Raw genomic sequence first — 20,202 nt, 5'->3', positions numbered from 1 at the left:
TGACACCCAGGCTCCACCACCCCCATATACCCCAGGGATGTTTGCACAGTTGATGACGGAGGGGTGAAACATCGCCCCCCACGCAAAGTGGCCCTCGGGCATCTAAAATCCTTGGCCAAGCAGGAGAAATTCAAGTCAGTGCATTTGTGTGTACTGCCAGGAGGAGCAGTTATTTCCCCCCCGCCCCAAAGAATAATCACAAATAGATTCTGGCAAAGAAACCCTTAGCAGCACCCCATCGTATCTACCCCACCATGGAGGCCCAACAAGGGTCCCCTTCAATACCCACGTGGGGAGCAGAGCCTGACCCACCACCAGGAAGCTGCCTCCGGCAGCGTTATGAGCAGGATTCATAAATACACACCTTTGAAGCCAGATGGCCTTAAAATGCCTTTTCCTATTAACTGCTGCCACTCTCCTACATCCCAGGGAAGAGCCCGTCAGCGGTCCAGGTCCTCTGCTTTGCTGCAAACCTCCTTCCCGGAGCAGAACTGCTGCCTCTCGCAGGTCCCCGTTGGTGAGAAATGGGGAAGGATGCTTCAACAGGGAGCAAGAATAAGGGTTTATGAACATCGCTTCAGTATCCAAGCACACTGCAAGACCAGCCAGTGCCACACCCAGGCTAAGGGGACCGCAGGAGGGCTCCTTCCAACAGCAAAACCTGAGTCAAAAGAGGAGAAGAGAGAAAAGAAGGTGGCCCATGGCAAAGAGGGGACATGATGACTTTAGGGCACATTAAAGCGCTCTGCACCAGGCACAGGGTGCAAACCTCCATCAGACTGGGAGGAAACGCAACAGGAGACCCATGCAGCTCAGCATCAGGAGGTCCTTTTGCAGCACTCCATTGGAGCAGGTCCAGAGGAGGCCACGAAGATGATCTGAGGGATGGAACACCTCTGCTGTAAGGGAAGGCTGAGAGAGTTGGGGTTGTTCAGCCTGGAGAAGAGAAGGCTCCGGGGAGACCTTATTGCAGCCTTTCAGTACTTAAAGGGGGCTTAGAAGAAAGATGGGGACAGACTTTCTAGTAGGGCCTGTAGCGACAGGACAAGGGGGAATGGTTTTAAACTAAAAGAGGGGAGCTTCAGACTAGGTAGAAGGAAGAAACCTTTTACAACGAGGGTGAGGCACTGGCACAGGTTGCCCAGAGAGGTGGTAGATGCCCCATCCCTGGAAACGTTCAAGGTCAGGTTGGACGGGGCTCTGAGCAACCTGGTCTCGTTGAAATGTCCCTGCCCATGGCAGGGGGGTTGGACTAGATGGCCTTTGAAGGTCCCTTCCAACCCAAACCCTTCTGTGATTCCTGCTGCTGGTTGATGCTCACCCATAGAAGCGCATGCAGCTGATCTTGAACTCTGAAATGCAAGTTCTTGAGCATTGCAGCAAGCTGCAGCTGTGCCCTCTGGAAGACCACAAGTTGCTTGTTGAAGGAAACTTGTGAAGCCAGCAATTAATGGAAAACAAGATTCTTCGCACGTGAAGTCATCCAGCCACACCAAAGTCAGGGCCATGGTGTATTAAGCACTGGGAAACCCCCTTGGTGGGTGGGAAGCAGGGACGTCAGCCAGCCCCAGCCTCCGTGGGCTGCTCCGAGTGACAACCATGAAGACAGCAAAACATTCAAGTTAATGGAAACAAGTCTTTATTAAGTAACTTTTAATATCAGAAAAATAAAACTCTTATAATTCTCTTTACAGCAAATATATAATATCAGTGCTTTGGCCATCATAAGTTAAAGGCCCTTTATCATAAAATATATGGTTTTTAAACTTTACTCAAATTGAATTTATAATCCCTATGACCTCCCTACATATACATAACAAAAAGTGTAGTAAAATTAGCAAATACTAAACTATATTGATAGTTTATCATTCTTAGTTTGTGGTTTATAGAAATGGTACACGCACCTAATGTCTGTCGATTCCTTGGCTTATTAGTTGCGGTGTACGATGCAATAAAATACAAAATACATGCTTGGTGAACATTTGTTCGTATCTACAAGACTGCAGCTAGAGATTAGGTTTCAATACTGACATGTAACTATTCTACAAGCAATTATAGCATTAAAGTTATGCAGTACATAATATGCCGTCAAGGCAACTCTTATACTGAAAATCATAAAATAAAAACCGTTATTTGTAAACTTTTATACGAAATGTAACTCTTCAAGTGGAAATAAAAAATAAAATTTTCTGTATATTTACTAGTTCAATACACATAGAATTTTTTTGTTATACTGAGAAAAAAGCTTTGTCTTGTCTTGGGAAAATAATGCTTCAAAAAAAATAGAAAAATCCACCAGAACTCCACTTTGTGTCTTTTTTTTGTTTTTGTTGTTTTAATATATGCCAGCCCAGATTTGGGAACGTACTGAGGATGAAAAAGCTAGAAACATCCACAGGTTGAAATGTAAGAAGCGCATTCAAAAGACATTTTTTTCCTTATGATTGGAAAGACAGTTTTGAAATGAAGTAAACTGATTGCAGGGCCACTGTCACAGCTGCTGTCATGAATAATACAAGGGCACGTACACAACTCCCCCTTTTTCCTTTTCCTTACTAAAAATAAAATATATATTTATATATGTGCAAGACAAATATGGATTGAACATAAAAATGCTTCACATTTTGAACTATATACTCTCTAAAAATGTAATTTAAGAACAGCTTGATCGGACTAATGAACGGAATGTCAGCATCCTCACTATTAGTCGAAGTATGTGCATCCCAAAGCCCTTACTGAAATGGGATGAAGCCAGCCAGACTCTTCCACATTACATTAAGAAAAGCAGTGGGTAGGAATTCACAAATCGAGACGTTCCTGATCCTCTGAACACACTGCCCTTATCACGTCGGACGAAATGGAGGTGTGTCGGGCAGCTTCCTCCCCCCCCGCCCCGTAATTTATTATCTGAACCTGCCAATAACGTCATCCATTTCAATAAATCAAACTATGCTTTTAAAAAAAAAGGTATTTGCAACGCTGAAGAATTAGGCATAAGTTGTCGCACAAAGCAAAAATAATTTCCCCAAACCTGTTTTTCAAAACTGGCAGTGTAAAGAAGGCAGCATTGGAAGAGTTGTTTGATATACTGATAATGCCACAAACCCTCCACGGCAGACGAGTACTTCTGCGTTTAGGCGATGAGGTTCATTGCTGCCAGCACACAGGAGTCAAACGCTTAACAGAGATCCTTTAGAAAGCCTGTAAAATTTGTTGGTTTTTTTTTTTTTTTTCAGTTGTGTAATTGATGAAAACTTCCCCTCACTGTGCCATAACATCACACCAGATGTATCTCTGGTAAACATGCCATCTGCTGACACCGAACCGGACAGAGACCACCTAGGTTTAGTGTTACCGTAGCAGCCTTTTGAGAAAGTAGAAATTTATTAACAACTTCAGCCTAATCCCAAGAAAGCCCAACAGTCAGAATTCATTAGGAAGTTTACTAGAGGGTACCATTACACCCATGCCTTTAAGAGTTTTAAAAAGTCCATATATAATAATATCTATATATATTTAAGAGTGAATTTGGATTGCCTGAGTAACAGCTGTCTGGCAAACGGGACACGATGGCGTTTCCTTTTCACAGATTTTGTTGGCACACTCCATGCAGAAGAGATTGTGGCCACAGGGGACCAGGGCCGCAATGACTTCGCTCTCGAAGCAGATCACGCAGTCGTGCTTCCGTCTCGACTCGGGGGGCGAGCTGGACGTGGAGCCGCCGTTGGAAGAGGAATAGCTGTTGGTACCATTGGAGAAAGCGGGGATGTATATGGGAAGGCCGGCTTGGTGGCCGGTGCTAGGTGGGTCGCTCCTCACTCTCCTAGCCAGCGGGTGATCCAGGCTTTCCGGAAACGTGGGCGACAGGCGAGGCGTAGATGGCTGGCTCCCTCGGCGCTGAGGCTTGGCATTACTAGCAGGGTCGCTACCAAAGCCAGAGAGTGGGTTTACAGGTTCAAAAGGGGTCCAAATGGTTTGGGAAGGCGTTGGTAAGGAGTCATACATGGGAGAGTCGACCGCAAGGTCTTCTGTGCCCACCGAAGGCAGCGTTTCTCCAAACCAGAAGTTGCCTGTGCTGAATGGACTCGTTGGGCTGAAGTCAGCCAATCTATTGCTTCCAAAATAGGAATCTGTGGAGCCACTTCCCAAGGAGCTGGAGCTGTCATTTCTATAATTAGAAATCATTCTGGTGCGGCTAGGAGGGACAGGATTAGAAGCAAGCCACGCAGATCCAAGAGTGCCTCCTTCAAAGCTCACATCCGTACCGTTGTAATGGAAATCGTTCTCTTCGTTCAGCTCAATGTAGTTCCCGGTACGCATGGCTATATGCATCTCGATCTCCTCGCGCGCACGGTCGACGTTTTCGGGCATTCCCGTGACTTCGAAGACAGGCTCCTTGTCTCTGCTGGGAGTGACTATGTAGGTATGGGTCTGCTGCTGAATTCTTTTGATTGTAGCTCCTTTCGGTCCAACCACGAGCCCAACTACACGGTAAGGCACCCTGACTTGGACTGTCGTCTGACCCGGCAGGTTGGGGGTACATGGCAAGCCTCCCAGGGCAGGACCGTTCTTGTTGCGTGACGCTCTGATCATGGAGAAGTGTTCAGCAGCTGAGAGAATTTCCCTTTTGGCCATGGCTACATCCTCTTTTCGTCCAGTGACAACAAAGATGGGTTCTTCTCCACGAACGGGGGTCTTAATGTAAGTATTTGTCTTGGCCCTTAGTGCTTTTATTTTGCAACCTGTTTAAAGGAAACACATGCAAGTTTAGCAAGACATCTAAGTTTAGAAAGCCACAAGAAAGCCACGTATTTTAAGCTGTTTGAGAGTTTCAAGAAACCGTAGGGTGAAACCAGAAGCAGCTGCTTTTATCTCTGCAACCCACACTAGAGAAAGCGGTAACAACTTCTACCTATTATTTCCAAACAGACCTCTGACACAGCCACAAACTATTTTAGCAATGTTTCTTGGGCTGTTTTAGCCCATCATCTCCTCATTTGCTATTAGATGGTGAATAAACGTGGATGGCTTTTTCCGTATGACAGACACGTTCATGGTTATCCCAGAAATACTGCTGGGTTTATATTTTTTCCGTTGATTTGGTCTCCTTCAGTTCTTTCTAAGATCCTACAGAAGGAGCAAAGGCTCACACATACACGCACGTAACTCTGCTGATACACCAGCCTTTCACTGATAAGCATGGCCTAAAAGCAAATTAAACATTTACAAGTGAGAGAAGGGTCTGTATCACAACCTGTGTAGGATATAGATAAAATTATTGACTTACTAAGAACTCTGCATTTGCTTCCTGTTATCAATAAGTGTTATTTAAACCTTACTCTTCCCTGTGGGATGAAGGAGCCGCTCCTTGAACTGTCAAGTAGGAGTTTAAGCAGTTTGTTGCATGCAAATAAAGCTCCCTATATAATATTATGTGCCTACATGGAATTTCTCTCGTTAACTGGGTAAATACAGTCTGAAAGAGAAGCAAAAAGTTAATGGAATATTTGTCTTTGATTTTTGGGGACTGAATTATAAAGTTTGCTAGGACACAATGGCAGCAGGCTCTTTCCTAAGATGCTTGCAGCGTTTCGGCATGGTGCATACAGAGGCACCTTTTACCCCTCACAGGACCAGAAAAGCAGGCAGTGCAAAATTAGGAGACACAAGCAGGTCCACGACATGCAAGACAGTCTACTGGATTCAGTCTTAACTGAATTTAGCCTATATTAAAACAAATTCAAAAGCATGTCACACTAGATGTCATTTTATAGAGAACCTCATCTTGAAACAACTATAAGCAACATTTGCCGATCAAGTGTTTTAAGCATCATTTCACTTCCAGAGTGAAATTTGCTCCCATTTTCCTCATTTACTTTAAGTATCTCGTAACTGTCTGGGTACACAAAATAGTGTCTCGAAATAGCGTTTTGTCAGTCCCTTGCACCCAAGGTACCACTAGCGATAATTTTACAGTTAGAAAGCCAAAGATGCACTTTATTCAGGACTACCTACTAATAAAAAAAATAGCAAATATGCAGACGCTGGTTGGAATAGAGGGAAGGAAGAGCTACTTCTTGCAGGGCCCCTGCGCACAGCAAGGACAAAGGCTGAACACAACAGCCCTTTGTTTCCAGGACACAGCTGGAGAGGAAGTTCATTATCTTCAACAGCTCGTCGGGAGGGCTCTCGGAGGCCCTACCTCCACCAGAACGCGCACGGAGGAGCACGGGAGGGCTTCTGCAAGGGAAGGAGTGAGGCACAGGCAGATCTGTGCGAAGGAGGGGATGCAGACCCGAGAGCCAAACAAGACGTTCGGCATGAAGTGCAAGTATCTGCAGGAAAGAACAAACCCATCAGCCTCTATCTCCCACTATAGCCCACCGAGAAGGGCACTAAGGCTCTACTAGATAAAAAGGGAAGACACAGGCATGAGATGTCTTACGGAAGTAGCAAAGCACGCATCCTTTGAAGCCATGCCATTTCCCTGCTCGTAACAAACAGCAGCACCTCACTTTGGCAATTTGCCTTTACTCCTTCCATCTCTTTGTTTGCATTTCTCCCTGTAAGTAAATCTGCTCCCCATTCCTTCACAGTTACTCAGAAAAGATGGTGGGCTTAAACCCACAAGGATCCCTAAAATGGTGGGTTTTGCACCTATCAAGCCCTCTTTACTGGAACACCTAAAATCGAAGTCAGTCTCCTGATGTGTATCAATTATTCTCCAATTTACACAGATTACTTTCATATACTCCATTCCACCCAAATATATATCCTTACTTCCTAAAAATTACAGAGGCAGCATTTAAAGAATACTAGGAGCATCTAGCACAAGACATACACTTATATAAATAGCTATATAATTCTTTATTATATACCACAGTTCAGAGCCTACTTAATTCTAGATTCCAAAGTGCCTTACCAATTCTTGTAGTTTACATTTTAGACAAGATTTTCCTGATGTTTTAGAAACTCAAACCAAAGTCTGCACCTTCAGCTCCATTCCTCATTTCAGCCGCAAACTCCCAGAGATTGCTTTGCCAGAGCCACATTTCCAAACCATTCCAGTGTGAAGAAAAGCCGCCTCGCCTTTCTTCCTCAGGATGCAGAACAGCACAGAGCAAGGTGGGCAGAGCTTTTCTTTTAAGCTATGAGTCACATACCTAGAAAGCAGAGGCCAAACGCTGCCTCAACTCCCCGCAGCGACAGAACAGGACTTTTAAACATCGGAAAGCTGGCTTCAGTGGAAAGCTGACTCCACAGACCGTCAAGGTCAACTCTCAAACTTTATCTGAAAAGTCAGAAAGAACTGAAGAAAGTCGCCACACACAAAACCCAACATTTCTGAATGAGTCAGTCAATACCCGCTGGGTTTTGTCTGCAAGGAGTGCTGGAAAACCCCACCACAGTCACGTCAAAACACAAGGTCAGTAGCCCTTTGCACCACTCCAGCAGGATGATCTTTCTATTTGCTTTTACTCAGCTGCTCTGGTTTCCCACCCTCCTCCATTAGTCACTACCGAGGTGATGATATGAAGCACGGCTGATCCCATCCCCTCTCCGACAATTCATGGCATCCAGAGGCGCTGCGGCCACGATGACACGAGGTCGGCCAGCTATGAAGTCATGTGGCCAAGGGATGAATCAAGAAGTTTCCCTATCTCCTGAGCATAGACACAGAAAGACAAAGGAAGAAAAAATACCACCCCGCACTTTTTGCAATAAATCATCAGATCATTGTGTCCAAGATTTTGAAGTACAGAGACAAAAATCCCCTGAAGAGGAGACTTCTAGACTGGAAATTCAATTTAATCCAACTTTTGAAAGTAATTTTAGTTTTGGTATGATAATGGAAGTCTATTCAATTCAAGTTATCATACTTGGTTCAGCAGTACAAGCATTCCTAAGCAGCCATAAGTACATACTAACATAGTTAAAGCAAAACGCTTTAGTTTTGCTTTCGTTTAGGCAAAGATGTAGTACTTGCCTGCCCAGGCACCCGACGAGAAGCCGAGCCCATACCGAGCCCTGCAGGCAGTGTTCATCCTGTGCCGGCTGATTTGTATCATTCTTCTCAAGCCTCCTCCCCGTTTTTCCCTTAAGAGGATTATTTGACCGAACATTTTAAACACACTACGAACATTATACTCCCCAAGAAACTTAAGGGTAGTTCTGAAGGAATTGTTTACCTCATACACTACCAATTTTAAATGATCAAATACTTCCTTATTAGAAAAAGGTGACAGGAAGACAGATTTTTTTTTTTTTTTCCCCCTCGAAGAGAGAGTTAAGCATAGCAGCCACAGCACCCGCAGTCCTCACCCATCACACAGCAACAGCCAGCTCAGCCTTCACTCCGGCTTTCACCTTTCACATCACAAACAGGGCGAGATACATCAAACCCAGTCTCAGGCCATTTGCTCCACAAGGGAAACTCCCCAACGGAGCCGGCAGAGCCAAGCGACCGCAGCGGGAACCCTGCGTGTGTCTGCCTCGCACCACGCCAGCCGACCTGCTGCCGTGAGCCAAGAACCACCCAAAAAAGCATCCCACAGACTCCTCCTCTGCACAGCCATGGCGGTAGCCCAGGAGAAATGGAACCTTCCCCCTGTTTCTTTCTTCTGCTGAATTCACCTCAATGCCACACACTGGGAATGGGACAAGGACTGATTTACAGATGAGGATCCCTTTGTTGGGTGGTCTCTTCCAAACAGCTGCCCCAGGGGAAGGGAGTCCTTCACGCTTCCGAGTACCAACATTAGCAAAATGCAGCCTGTCAAAGCGGGGACACACACCTCATATCCACGTTCCTCCTGCAGCTCTCGCCAAATGCTGTGAAACTGCGATTCAGGCACGCACGGGAACCCAAACCTTCTCACCATCATGTCTCTTTAACCTTGCCTTCCCAATTACACAGGGCTTTGGGGAAAAAAACCCTGAAAAAAAAAGTTTATCTAAATAGAAGCCTGAAAATCATGGTGGGTAAAAATTCAGTGAGCAGCCCCTGTGAACCACAATCAAATGACAATACCGGTTTGTTCTCCCTCCCTGCTCCTGATGGGTACCTAGTAGCTAAGGGGGTCAAAACTGAGAACCTCCTGCAGCTCCCTAGACACATAAATCCCATGGGAAGACACCAGTACTGCCTAGGCTGCAAGAGCAGCAAGCAGGGTGAAGTTGCATTAGCACCAGCTCATCTCTTACGCAGGAGGCAGGGCTGACGAGCAGCCCTGACCAAACCCGGCATCCTCCAACTCGGCCCCAGAGCAACCGCCGGCAAAGCGGAGATCTCGCAGATTGGCCTCCACAGCTTGTTAGCACTAAAGAGAAAGCCGTAGTTCACAGGAATATATTTTTCAGTAGCTTTGCCGTTATCTGATGAAAGGCAATACTGTATTACAGCCTCCACTCTGAATACGGTCTTTAGCAACCTGACCGCCGATTTTGTAACACGCTGACACCAAGTAAGGAGGTGGCGACAGAATAATTAGTGACATCAACCTGGAACCATGAGCTGCTAGTAGAGCCATGGCTAATTCCTTGCCTAGAAAGTAAGGGCAGGGTCTGGGAAGTCCCCGCAGACCCGCAGGGGGTGGCACAGCATCGCCGGGCATGCCAGGGAGAGAGGGGACTTGCACAGGGATTTGTTTTCTGGGAAGTTGCAACTGTTGTGTATAGACACAGCTTTAAAGGTAGAGTCTGTTAAGCTGGCACAGCCCTTTCTTCATCTCTAGGCTGCCACAAGCTTCTAATTGGAAAGTGAGCTCCTGCAGCTAAGGTAACGAAGGATTTGCAGAGACTGAAACACTGGAAGTACTGTAAGGCCAAGAGCTGCTGGGTCTGCAGAGCATAACACTGCCCACCTGATTAACAAACAAAGAAAAATTAATCTACTTCATTAAGAATAACTGCTCTACATATTTTTCAGAAGAGCTGTTCATTCCCGCTGGTGGTACAAGCTGCATTCTTTTGCTTAAACAGAGTACTTCCTCTCAGTTGTGACATGGCTAAAAATATCTATCCAGTTTGTGATTATACAGGAGAAAACCGATATATGCCCCATTTATTAAGCAGAGATGAAGCAGCATTGGGACAGAAAATTAATTGTTTAATGGTTAAACCTCCTTAAGCAGGCTGGCTACACAAGAAAATTAAGACCAGAACATTTTTGGCACTTCACTGGGTTATTAAAGTCACATGAAATACTACCTGTTGTCTGGTCAGTTGACAGACTGACTCTGGTTACTATCGCCTTTCACCTAAGATCAATTAATTTGCCTCACACCTTGTTTTAATTCATGGACTGGAAAATTTCAACTCCTGACAATTTTTTTTCAACTGGCTGTTGAATACAGTTAGTTGATTCAAGGAAGATGAAGAAAGTAATTTCTCTGCACTTGCAAAAGATGCTGATCTGCACAAAAACCTAGATCTACATACTGAAGCAGCCATTTGTCACCCCTCCGGCATTTTGATTTTAGGAATGAAGGCTGTAAAAATACTGCTTTTAGGTTTTATTTTAAAAAAATTTTAAGAAACAGTCTAAACTTGGATAATAATTATCAAACAGCATTTTTTGAAAGCAAATTTTCATTTACTGTTATTCAGCCTTCTCTACAGCCAGAGGTAAGCTGAGAGAGACCTCATCCCAGAGCACAGCACCCATCCTGAGACAGGACTAGACCAACCACCAACAGCTTTAACAGCTCCCCATTAGCATTCTATAGTACAGATAATGGTCTGATCACTATTTGGGTTAATTAGCCGGTAAGATTAGGGCTCCCGTGTGACAACCAGACATGATACATGCCAGAGAGCTAACAAATATGAATACACCAAGAGACGGGCGCAGCTTGCAGCTGGGATTTGCTCAGGCTCCCAGGGGAGGCCGCTGGCAGGTTTGGAAACAGGAGGTGGCAGTCCCCGAAGAAGAGGAGAGCAGGCTAACGGCTTAAATGGGGGCACAGATACAAGCGGATTTTAAAGAATCCCTGTTTTGTTTATCACCTAACAAATCAAAGCAATCTCCTCAAGAGAAAATGGCCTCAAGTTGCACCAAGGGAGGTTTAGATCGGACATTAGGAAAAGTTTCTTTACTGAAAGAGTGGTTAAACATTGGAACAGGCTGCCCAGGGAAGTGGTGGAGTCCCCATCCCTGGAGGTATTTAAAAGACGTGTAGATGAGGCGCTTAGGGACATGGTGTAGTGGGCATGGTGGTGTTGGGTTGACGGTCGGACTCGATCTTAGAGGTCTTTTCCAACCTTAATGATTCTATGATTCCTCCCTGGTGGTACCCAGGTGCGGTTCCTTGGAGATGGCCACATGAAACACACATGTAGAGTTGTAAGATTAATGTCCCTGGGCAAAGGCTTTTCCCACAGGCTATATGTTCTCCTGCCCTTCATCAGGTTGTATTTTTAGATGAAGTCTTCTATTTATCACAGCAGGCATGCTTCATAATGAGAACCCACCAAGCAGAGCTTCTTCTCAAATTTATGATCCAAAACACGACACCGATACCATTACAACCCAAAACTTGGGAACAAAGTTCTGGCACTCTGCTCTGGAGTGTGGCTGTATTAATGGTTTCAGACAATGACTGTACCTCGAAAGTGCTGTACACTGGCAATAACCATCTCTCACTTCTAACTATAACGACACCACAATAAGCAATGCTACAAGTAGGTACATTAGTGACTAGCGCAGAGGAGAAAGAAAAACCCAACTGACAGCCACTCTGATAAAGTTATTCCAAGAGAAGGAAAGACGACATACAGGTCTTTCAAGAAAAATAAAAATTAGAGCATTTTATACCAAAGACATTTTTCCCTGCCTCCTGACCCCATCATTAACTCGCCACTGCAATCAAAGGCTTTTAGTTACACTGCAGTTACCAAATCCCTGTGCCTGCCTGTGGAACATTTCCATATGACTCACGCTATATATAGCGACCGAGACTGCTCCCATTATAATTCCATCACGGTTACCCATTTCTGAGGAGCAACTGACCACTTATTTCACTTTGTATTCTTTACATGTACGAATGCTAAGACGATACATGACTTTCCTACTTGTCATCATTCAGCTAGAACCGCAGAGGGTTTTTAGACAAGATACTCTCCAGACAAGCACTTCAAGCTTGAAGTGTATCAGATGCTGGAGCCACACGAGCTCGGGCTTGTCAAGATACCAGGAAAGAGGACAACCTGGAGATCTCAAGTACCTTAACCAAAAGCCAAGGAATCACGGTCAACCACTCGGCTGTGCCAGACCACAGGGAGCAGGAGTTTGGCCCTACTGCCACCAAGCTAATGGATGTTAGAAGTCTCTGGTGATGCTGAGAAAGCTTCCCAAGAGAAGGCTGTTCACAAGCTCTCGGGGACATTTCGCTCTTCTAGAAAACAAAAAAAAACCCTGGTTCAAGAACCGTGTACGAACACTTTATGAAAGATTTTTTAGGCGTGTATCAATTTATCAATCGATTTATACATCAGTCCAGTACAGAATGAAGTAGTCAGCCTGCACACTCTTTCTTTCTATATGTCAGGCTGGGACGATCTATCAAATCAGCAATCACACAGGCAGGGAAATACTCCAATTCCCAAGACAGATGGCTACTCAGTAAACAAGTTACATGCAGCAAAAGAGCCAGAGGGCAGCAACTTGTATTATTAATTACTTGCACTACTGCAGCACCAGAACTAAGGTAACAGCTGCTGAGCAAAATTAGAAAGATACAGTAGTAGAAAAGCAATAGTTATAAGAGAGGGAGTACGTCCAACAACTAAAATAGCTAGAGGAAAAGCTGTTTTCATTAAGAACATTGATCTAGTGAATGAAACAGATCGGTGTGAGCAACAGCATTGGGAAACCTGACCTGCACGAGGAGGATATTAAAAGGGACCACCATTGAACATGCCATGCAGCATGCTAAGATAACCAATAAAAGGAAGATTGCAAAAAATCATGCAAATCTTCACCTACACCAAATCCCTGATTCAAAAATGCTGCTAGACCTGTGTTTTTATACACAAAATGCCACAGTATATTGTCAAATGTAAAATGAACTAGAAGGTAAAAAGTAAGAGATACTGTGTCTTTGTTTAAAGGAGCAGCCCAGAACCTGGTGCGGACCGCAGAATTACTGAGTCACACCAGTGAAGGAAACTGAGATCTCAGACACTGGCAAGATCTCATGAACTTAAAGGAATACCTGAAAGAGAAAAAAAGGAAGACATTCTTAAAGAGCAACTGAAATTGGAAACAGATGCCTCATTTACAGCTTTCTGGCCTTTTCTTTTGATTAAATAAAAATGTTCTAATGCTCAGCAGCTTTTTTTTTTTTGTTACAGCAAGTTTGCAACCCTATCCCTGTTGAATTTTTTGCCTGCAATGGGGAATTAGCCCTGTGTGGTGGAGGTACTGCATCAAAAACAAATTTAAGATCTTTGAGATATCCAACACTTTGTTTAGAACAAAGTTTCTCTTCCAGAAATTCAGACCACAGTGTACTCCAAGAGAGGGTACCGGGGGCTAAGACAGGGAAACGCACAACATCTGCTGACTTTAGTAACAGCTTAAAATTCATCACCATTTTCTCATGCCACAGACAGGTTAATCCAGCGCAGTTCGGAAGCGCATTAATCACCATTTCTTTTGTATGTCTATGTTATAAACTTAAAAAAAAAAACATATTCTCTTAGAACACAGCAATTTTACAAGAAAAACAAAGGGACCAAAGGATTAGAAATCAGCATTTTATGTCACACATTATTTTAATTTCAGCTTCTTCCAAAAATCTTACTTATGCAGGTATTCACTTCTGGTATTCATATGTTAAAATCTACAGGATTTCTGGCAGACTACACAAAGAGAAAAATCTCTCGAGTGTGCACTGTGTTTGGTGTGCTTCCCACCCAACACGCCAGACAAGAGCAGCATTTATGACTGAGGATTTACAATCCCAGCTGGAGAACCTGCACCCTTCTGACACACTTTGCGACTCGAGCTGGATCTTTGCATAGCACAAAAGACAAATAGCAGAACTGAAATGATGTTTGTCACACGGTACCACAGCAACAGGCCACTGAAACTTCAGCAGTGATTTCAGACTGTGCCAGGCCATGGTATGCTCACGTGTTTCAGTTCCTGGAGTTCCAGGCTCTACAAATTACGAGACTTCAGCTTCTCAGAAAAATAGCCTTTATATTGGATTTCAACACATAGCTCAAGTTTTCTTTCCTGCTTTAGAACAAGCATTTAATATAGCATTTAATAACCTGCTTATTATAGAAGACAAAAAAATTATCTGAAGTTTAACTGCCTTGTCAGCTTTCACTTAAAATAAATTAGCAGAACCTCTGGTCTTTGTTGTCTGTGGCAATCCACTGACACAGAGATATGTGATGACTTCAGTCATGCGAATTAAACTTACTCTTGAGAGTGGAAATCTTAAGCATCCAGTTTTAAAAAAAACAATATGCAATTCAGACCAGTTAGCTACGCTCATGCTGACTATTTCTTACAGGTCAACAATTAATAACCAGTCAAGGCTACATAAGTATTGTCAGTAATTCAGTAACATTATTATCACAACACATCAAGACATAAAACCAGTCCTTTCTGAAGGGACTATCATTATCCTACCATCGGACATCTATGTACTGTCCTCAGCTAACACAAGTTTTTGCTCCAGGATTGTTTTAGCACTGTTTCCTCTCTCCAAGAGTGATCACTCTTGTTTTTATTTGCCTGTTCAGCTGTGCTAGATAGTTATCAGCTACCAACTTATCAGAATTAATTTTTTGTTTCAAGTTACAGAACTATTTTAAGCAAAGTAATATTTTGCTCAAGAGCCCACATTCAAAAGCAAAGAGCAAAAAGCAATCCAAGATCATTAAATATGCACAAAAATGTTATTTTAGTTGCAAGGCCGTCTCATGCAAAGCAGATTTGTCATTATCGATTTAATCAGTGAAATGGGATGATATCATTCCTCCTCCTCTTACTCATCTGGGGTTTGGAGACTGCCCTGCCCGTTTCAAGTTCTGCAGCTATCATCTGAACTATTCTTACTGAAGAAAGAGACGCACCAGGCTTTAGAGTTAAGTAGCTCCAACTCGAGTGATGTCTTAGGGAGAAAAAAAACCACTATTGTCAGCTTTATCGAGGATATAAACACTCGGAAAAATCACGTTACTTGGATAGTCACAACACTGGAATGCATTAGCAAATTTATTCCAGCAATCATTATCTGAAGACGGTTAATACACTCAGAGATGCAGCATCTCTCTACAGGACAGACTTTTGTCCCTTCCAGCATCCTTCCAGTTTTCTGTTCATGTCTTCAGACACCACCCCCCTTTTTGCATTATTCAAAAGAGCTTTTAGTGTTTAAAGATGTCTTTTTTTAGTGTAAAGACAGTGGCAGGGGGCCACTGAAGACTCCAGTTAAACTTGTCAAATCCTTCTGAAGGCCCACCAGGCCATGGCAGGATTGCCACAGAAAATCACCATCACCAACTTTATATACGGGAAACAGTTTTCAAGTGATCCAGAGCAGACTTTCACAAGTCCTTCACATGATTTAAAGCAAAAGCTTCCAAGTTAGATCTCCAGAAGTTTTTTTTAAGTCTGGATACATGCTTATATAATTCTGGGTATACGCCCTATGCCAGCTTTTCTCAGGCAAACAAGGTCACCTCCTTGGCAATGCAGCTTTCTTGCTACCACTTCTCAAGAGCACCTTCTCCAACTTTATTTTTTTTTAAACCAATGCAACTTTGTGCACGCAGGAATTCTAGCTGCTGACAGCAAAGGAAGTCACTTTTCCGATCAGCATGATGACTGGCCAACTTACCGAAGGCTGGATTCAACAGCTAGTTCAAATTCATACAGGAAGCCTGTACAATGCCATGAATGGAATCTAGTTTTCCTGGCTCCCAGTCACATGCCCTAACAAGAATAAAAGGATACAAATATCTTTTCCTTTGTTGTTCACCTTTGAGATTCTTCCACTTCAAAGACTACAAAGAATTATATTACACTACCCCAACCAGTGTCTGTCAGCTTCATTTTTGGGGGGCAAGGGGAATAAAAAACGGTGGAGAACGTTTAAAAAAAAAAACAACCAACAAAAAAGCACAAAAAAGGCCAGGTTTCAGAAACACTACAGGACTTTTTTTTTTTTTAAAGAAGGAACACCTACTATTCATTAAAAGAAAATCTTACTTAAGCCTTTTCCAGTGATGTAAGTGCTTCCAGCAGCAACACATTAAACTACCGTCACAGTAACCCAGCAGCCTCCACCATAGCTTCACAAGAAAACCATCAACCACAAGTACATTTCAGGCACTCCACACCTTCTGTAGCTGCGACATCCCACATCTGTGCACAGCTACCAGCACAGATTCGGCAAGCACAGCTACCCACGTGGGTACCTGCAATACAGCGACCTAGAGCAGGGCTGTGGGAGCACCGCTGCACTGCCTGAAGTGCTATATTTATTTCTGAAACTTGCACATAATTGAAAAAATGTTAAATGCAAGTGCGGTAAGGTTTTTGCTTGTTTACAGCTCTCTTAGGAATCAGGGGCTCCTTCGGTCTGATAAACAGTGTCTGGAAATTCTCTTCCTCTGCGCAAAAAATTAAATTTGGATAAAGAATACCGTGGAATTCCGGTTATCATTACTCTTTCAGTTAGGGGGTTAGGACGTACAACAAACATGCTTTCAGACACAGCAGTAAGGCCTCCAGCAAAGCCTAGATCAAATTCAGCATTCCTGGTATTTCAGAGCTGATGTTTTCAGGCTGCAGACATTTCAAGTTCTTTTTATACCTCACGAAGACAGCAACAGAAAAAATACAAACTTAATCTTCGTGAAAATCCATCAGAAGTAACATTCCAACCGCATCGCCCTTACATAATTAGATATTGAAGTATTACAGCACAGAGGAGTCTGGCATAAAACTTAAGCTGAATTCGTTCAAGATAATGCAATCAGCTGGTTACGATGTGTGCTAGGAACAGAATATGCAGCATCTTCATTTTTAGAGAGAGAACGATCGGCAAAGGATGCAGCTCCGGCCAGCCTTGCTCAAGGCAGACCAACTGCACTACAGCTGACAACACTTTGCTGGGCTGGAGCAGACACGTGCAAAGCAGGTGGATGAGAGAGCAAGAGCCTGTAGCCCATGCAATGAGCTGGCACAGCTCTGGGCCATAAAAGGAGATGCAAGGACTAGTATTTCTAAGAAATTTGACAAATATTTAGTGGAACTCATACAATTTACATAAGTCGGTTGTTCTATAAGCATAAGTCCCCCTTGAATGAGAATTTTGAAGGACCTCCTTACGCAAAGCTTTCATGCAAGTGTATTTGGTAACAATTTTTTTAGCTCTCCCTCCACTCCTTCCTCTTTTGTAGCCCTAATTCTTTTTATGATACAATCCCTCCCCACAGAGGCTAAATATTTTATCACAAGCCAAACAGTGTGACATCAGATAAGAAATAAAAGCAAAAGCAGCAAATGAACTCTTTAGGAACAATGATCCTGTTTTTATGCAAACTCCATTATCTTGCTTTTAAGCGACTCAAAGTACTGAAAAATATACTACAGAGAACAATCCTGATCTGGTGGAGAATAAACAAAGCAGCCGAATCAGTCCTCAAAGCCCAATAGTTTGTATTTCTCTTTTAGAGGACTGTAGCAATAACTGTTTTCCATTCTGTTCTCTATCTCCCCCACCACCTGCCATCCCCAATGACACATGAGCAAAGTCTTAAGACATTCAAACACTATTTCTTGGAAAAGATATTTTCTGCTTGAACAGAACAGACTTGTCTGCATCAGAGGAAGCTACCTGCCAATTTCTGCAGCACAGCCTTTAGTTCTCCTTTGACACACCCAGCAAAAAACCTACCCTTGACTGCTAAAAGCCTAAAATAAATGTAGCAAGAGAAAACAAGTCTGCCTAAGCATCGGTGCTCAGTGGGCATTTCTTTATTACCACATTGGTTTAGACAGATTTTACCATTTCTTCCACACTCAAAAAAAAAAAAAGAAGCAAAAGCCACATTGATGTAGAGAGACCAGACAAAATCAGAGATCAGCAAACGAGACACACCACCCCCAAACCAATAAAGAATAACACAGAAAGGGAAGAGGAAGAGAGCAGCAACTTCATTGTCTGCATTTCCACACCTACACTTGACACTGCTCAGCGCTTCTCTTGATATATAAAAAGAGCTTTTGAAATTAGGTTCACCGGCAGCGAGCTGGCGCAAAACGTCATCTTTCTAACTCCTTCAAGCACCGCTCCCACGAGACCACATGAAAGGCCACCAACGAACGTGACATCACCGATATGACCTTATCCTAACGGCGTAATAGACACCCATGGAGTGTAGCAATAGCGATCAACAGGAAGCCACAACGCGAGCAGAAAGACAAGGGCTTTCACACAGAAGAGGGCTGCACGTGGCTCCTTTCTCCATCTCGCTGCCTCCCGAGGTCCCACTTTGTCTCGGCGAGTATGGTGGAAAGCTGTAGGAACAGCATCAGCCCACACCCTCCTCTGCAAGGCAAGCAAGTTAAAGTCCTTCACCCAAAAGTCTTTGTAAAACACGGTCTGAAGTTCCTACGGTGAAACGCAGCTTACTGAAGACCACAGGCCGAGTGCCACTGAAGACCAAAGCCTGTGCCAACACCTACCTGTACGCGGCCAGACTACATACGGTGTTTTACAGCCCAATTTAACACTAACCGAAGGCCTGAGCTAACCCAGTGCTGGCTCTCGCCTCTCAAGCAGGGTCAGCCTGGTGCCACGGCCCGAGCCGGCACTCTGTCCCCCGTGGGGACGCCGGCGTTTGGGAGAGGAGAGGCAGGCCCCATGGGGCACGAAGCTACTGCCGAGGCGAGGGTCTCCTCCAGCCGGCATCGAAGGGGCACGCCCCGGGGGTGCGCGGGGAGAGGCCTGCCACGAACCCCAGGGGAAGGGCAGCGGGCCCAGGCCAGGCCGCGGCGCACCTCCGCCCGCCCCCCGTCCGGGGACTGGGGGTGTCCCCCCGCCCCGGTCCCCCACTCACCCTGGCGACCCACGATCTCGGCCACATGCTCGGAGCTGGGCACGGGCACGCACTCGGTGGTGTTGACGCTCTTTCGGCGGAGCAGCGCCGCCTGCTCGCCGTTGAGGCCCGCCGCCCCCCCGCCACCGCCGCCCAGGCCGCCGCCGTAGGCGTGGGACAGCATCGCCGCCATCATGCCCTGAGGATCGTCCGCCCCGCAGAGCGGCCCCGCCGCCGCCTCCTGCGCATCGAAGGAGGGCGACAGCAGGACGGAGCCCAGCGCCGGCAGCAGCGGGAGCGGCTGGGAGGGCGAGGAGGACGAGGAGAGCAGCAGCAGCGCGGCCGGGTCCTCCTCCTCCTCCTCCTCGTCCTCCCCCGCCAGCAGCTCCTCCTCCTCCAGCTCCAGGTCTCCCTCGTCCCCCGCCGCCGCCGCCGTCTCCTCCTCCTCCTCCGCCCCGCCAGGCCCCGGCTCTCCGGGGGGGTCGGGCGGCGGCGCCAAGCCCGCCCGCCGCCGCCGGGCTTGCCGCCGGGCCGCCCCCGCCCCTCCGCCGCCGGCGGCGGTCTGGCCGCGGTCGCGGAGGCCGAGGCCGGCGAGGCGCTGCTGGAGCAGCAGCAGCGGCGGGTGGGGAGGGGGGAGGCGCGGCGGCTCGGCGGGCTCGGCGGCGGGGGAGGCCGCGGCGGCGCTGCCGCTCGGCATGGTGGGGGAGGCGCTGCGGGCCGGGCCGGGCCGAGCCGGGCCGGGCCTAGCGGCGCGGGGCCGCCATGCCGCGGCGGGCACCGAGCGTGGCGGGCGCGGCCTGGGCGCTGGGGCCGCGCTTCTCAGCGCGCCTTTTGTCCCATGGCGCTCCCCTCGGCGGCGGCCGCGGGCGGCGGCGGCAGCGGCGGCGGCGGAGGGAGAGGGGGGGCGAGGAGGGGGAGGAGGCGGTGCGGCCCCGCCCCGCGCTCGCCGCCGCGCCATTGGGCGATGGAGCCGGTTCCTGGGCGGGGCCGGGGGTGGGCGGGAGCGAGGCGGGGGAGGGCGGGCGGCCGCCGGCAGCCGTTACCCTGTGCTCCGGCCCCTCGGAGAGCTCTGGGGCTCGCAGGGGATCTGCGAGGAGAGCCAGCCTGCTCGGCCGGGGTTTAAATTCACCCACG

General features: G+C 46.2%; 1 protein-coding gene across 4 annotated transcripts; it reads right to left on the bottom strand.

The window, feature by feature from the left end:
* Nucleotides 1-179: 179 nt before the first annotated feature.
* LOC142075131 (RNA-binding E3 ubiquitin-protein ligase MEX3C-like) lies at nt 180-20,041 on the bottom strand. Of its 4 annotated transcripts, XR_012670787.1 has the most exons (5): nt 19,090-20,041; nt 3,538-4,742; nt 3,032-3,201; nt 1,322-1,581; nt 180-661 (listed from the first exon to the last, which is right to left on the bottom strand). XR_012670787.1 is itself a non-coding variant. In XM_075136168.1 (3 exons), the coding sequence occupies exons 1-3, from the start codon at nt 20,024-20,026 to the stop codon at nt 3,193-3,195; spliced, it is 2,151 nt and encodes a 716-aa protein (XP_074992269.1). In that variant the 5' UTR covers nt 20,027-20,041; the 3' UTR covers nt 180-3,192. The 4 variants fall into 4 exon arrangements, 2 of the variants coding, with proteins under 2 accessions (XP_074992269.1, XP_074992268.1); XR_012670786.1 differs by having other exon boundaries at nt 1,322-3,201; XM_075136168.1 differs by having other exon boundaries at nt 180-3,201.
* Between the last annotated feature and the right edge of the window lie 161 nt (nt 20,042-20,202).

Source organism: Calonectris borealis, chromosome W (genome assembly GCF_964195595.1).
Source record: "Calonectris borealis chromosome W, bCalBor7.hap1.2, whole genome shotgun sequence".
Classification (NCBI taxonomy): Eukaryota; Metazoa; Chordata; class Aves; order Procellariiformes; family Procellariidae; genus Calonectris; species Calonectris borealis.
The sequence above is the reverse complement of the archived record's forward strand: the minus strand, read 5'-3'. Positions and strand labels throughout refer to the sequence as shown.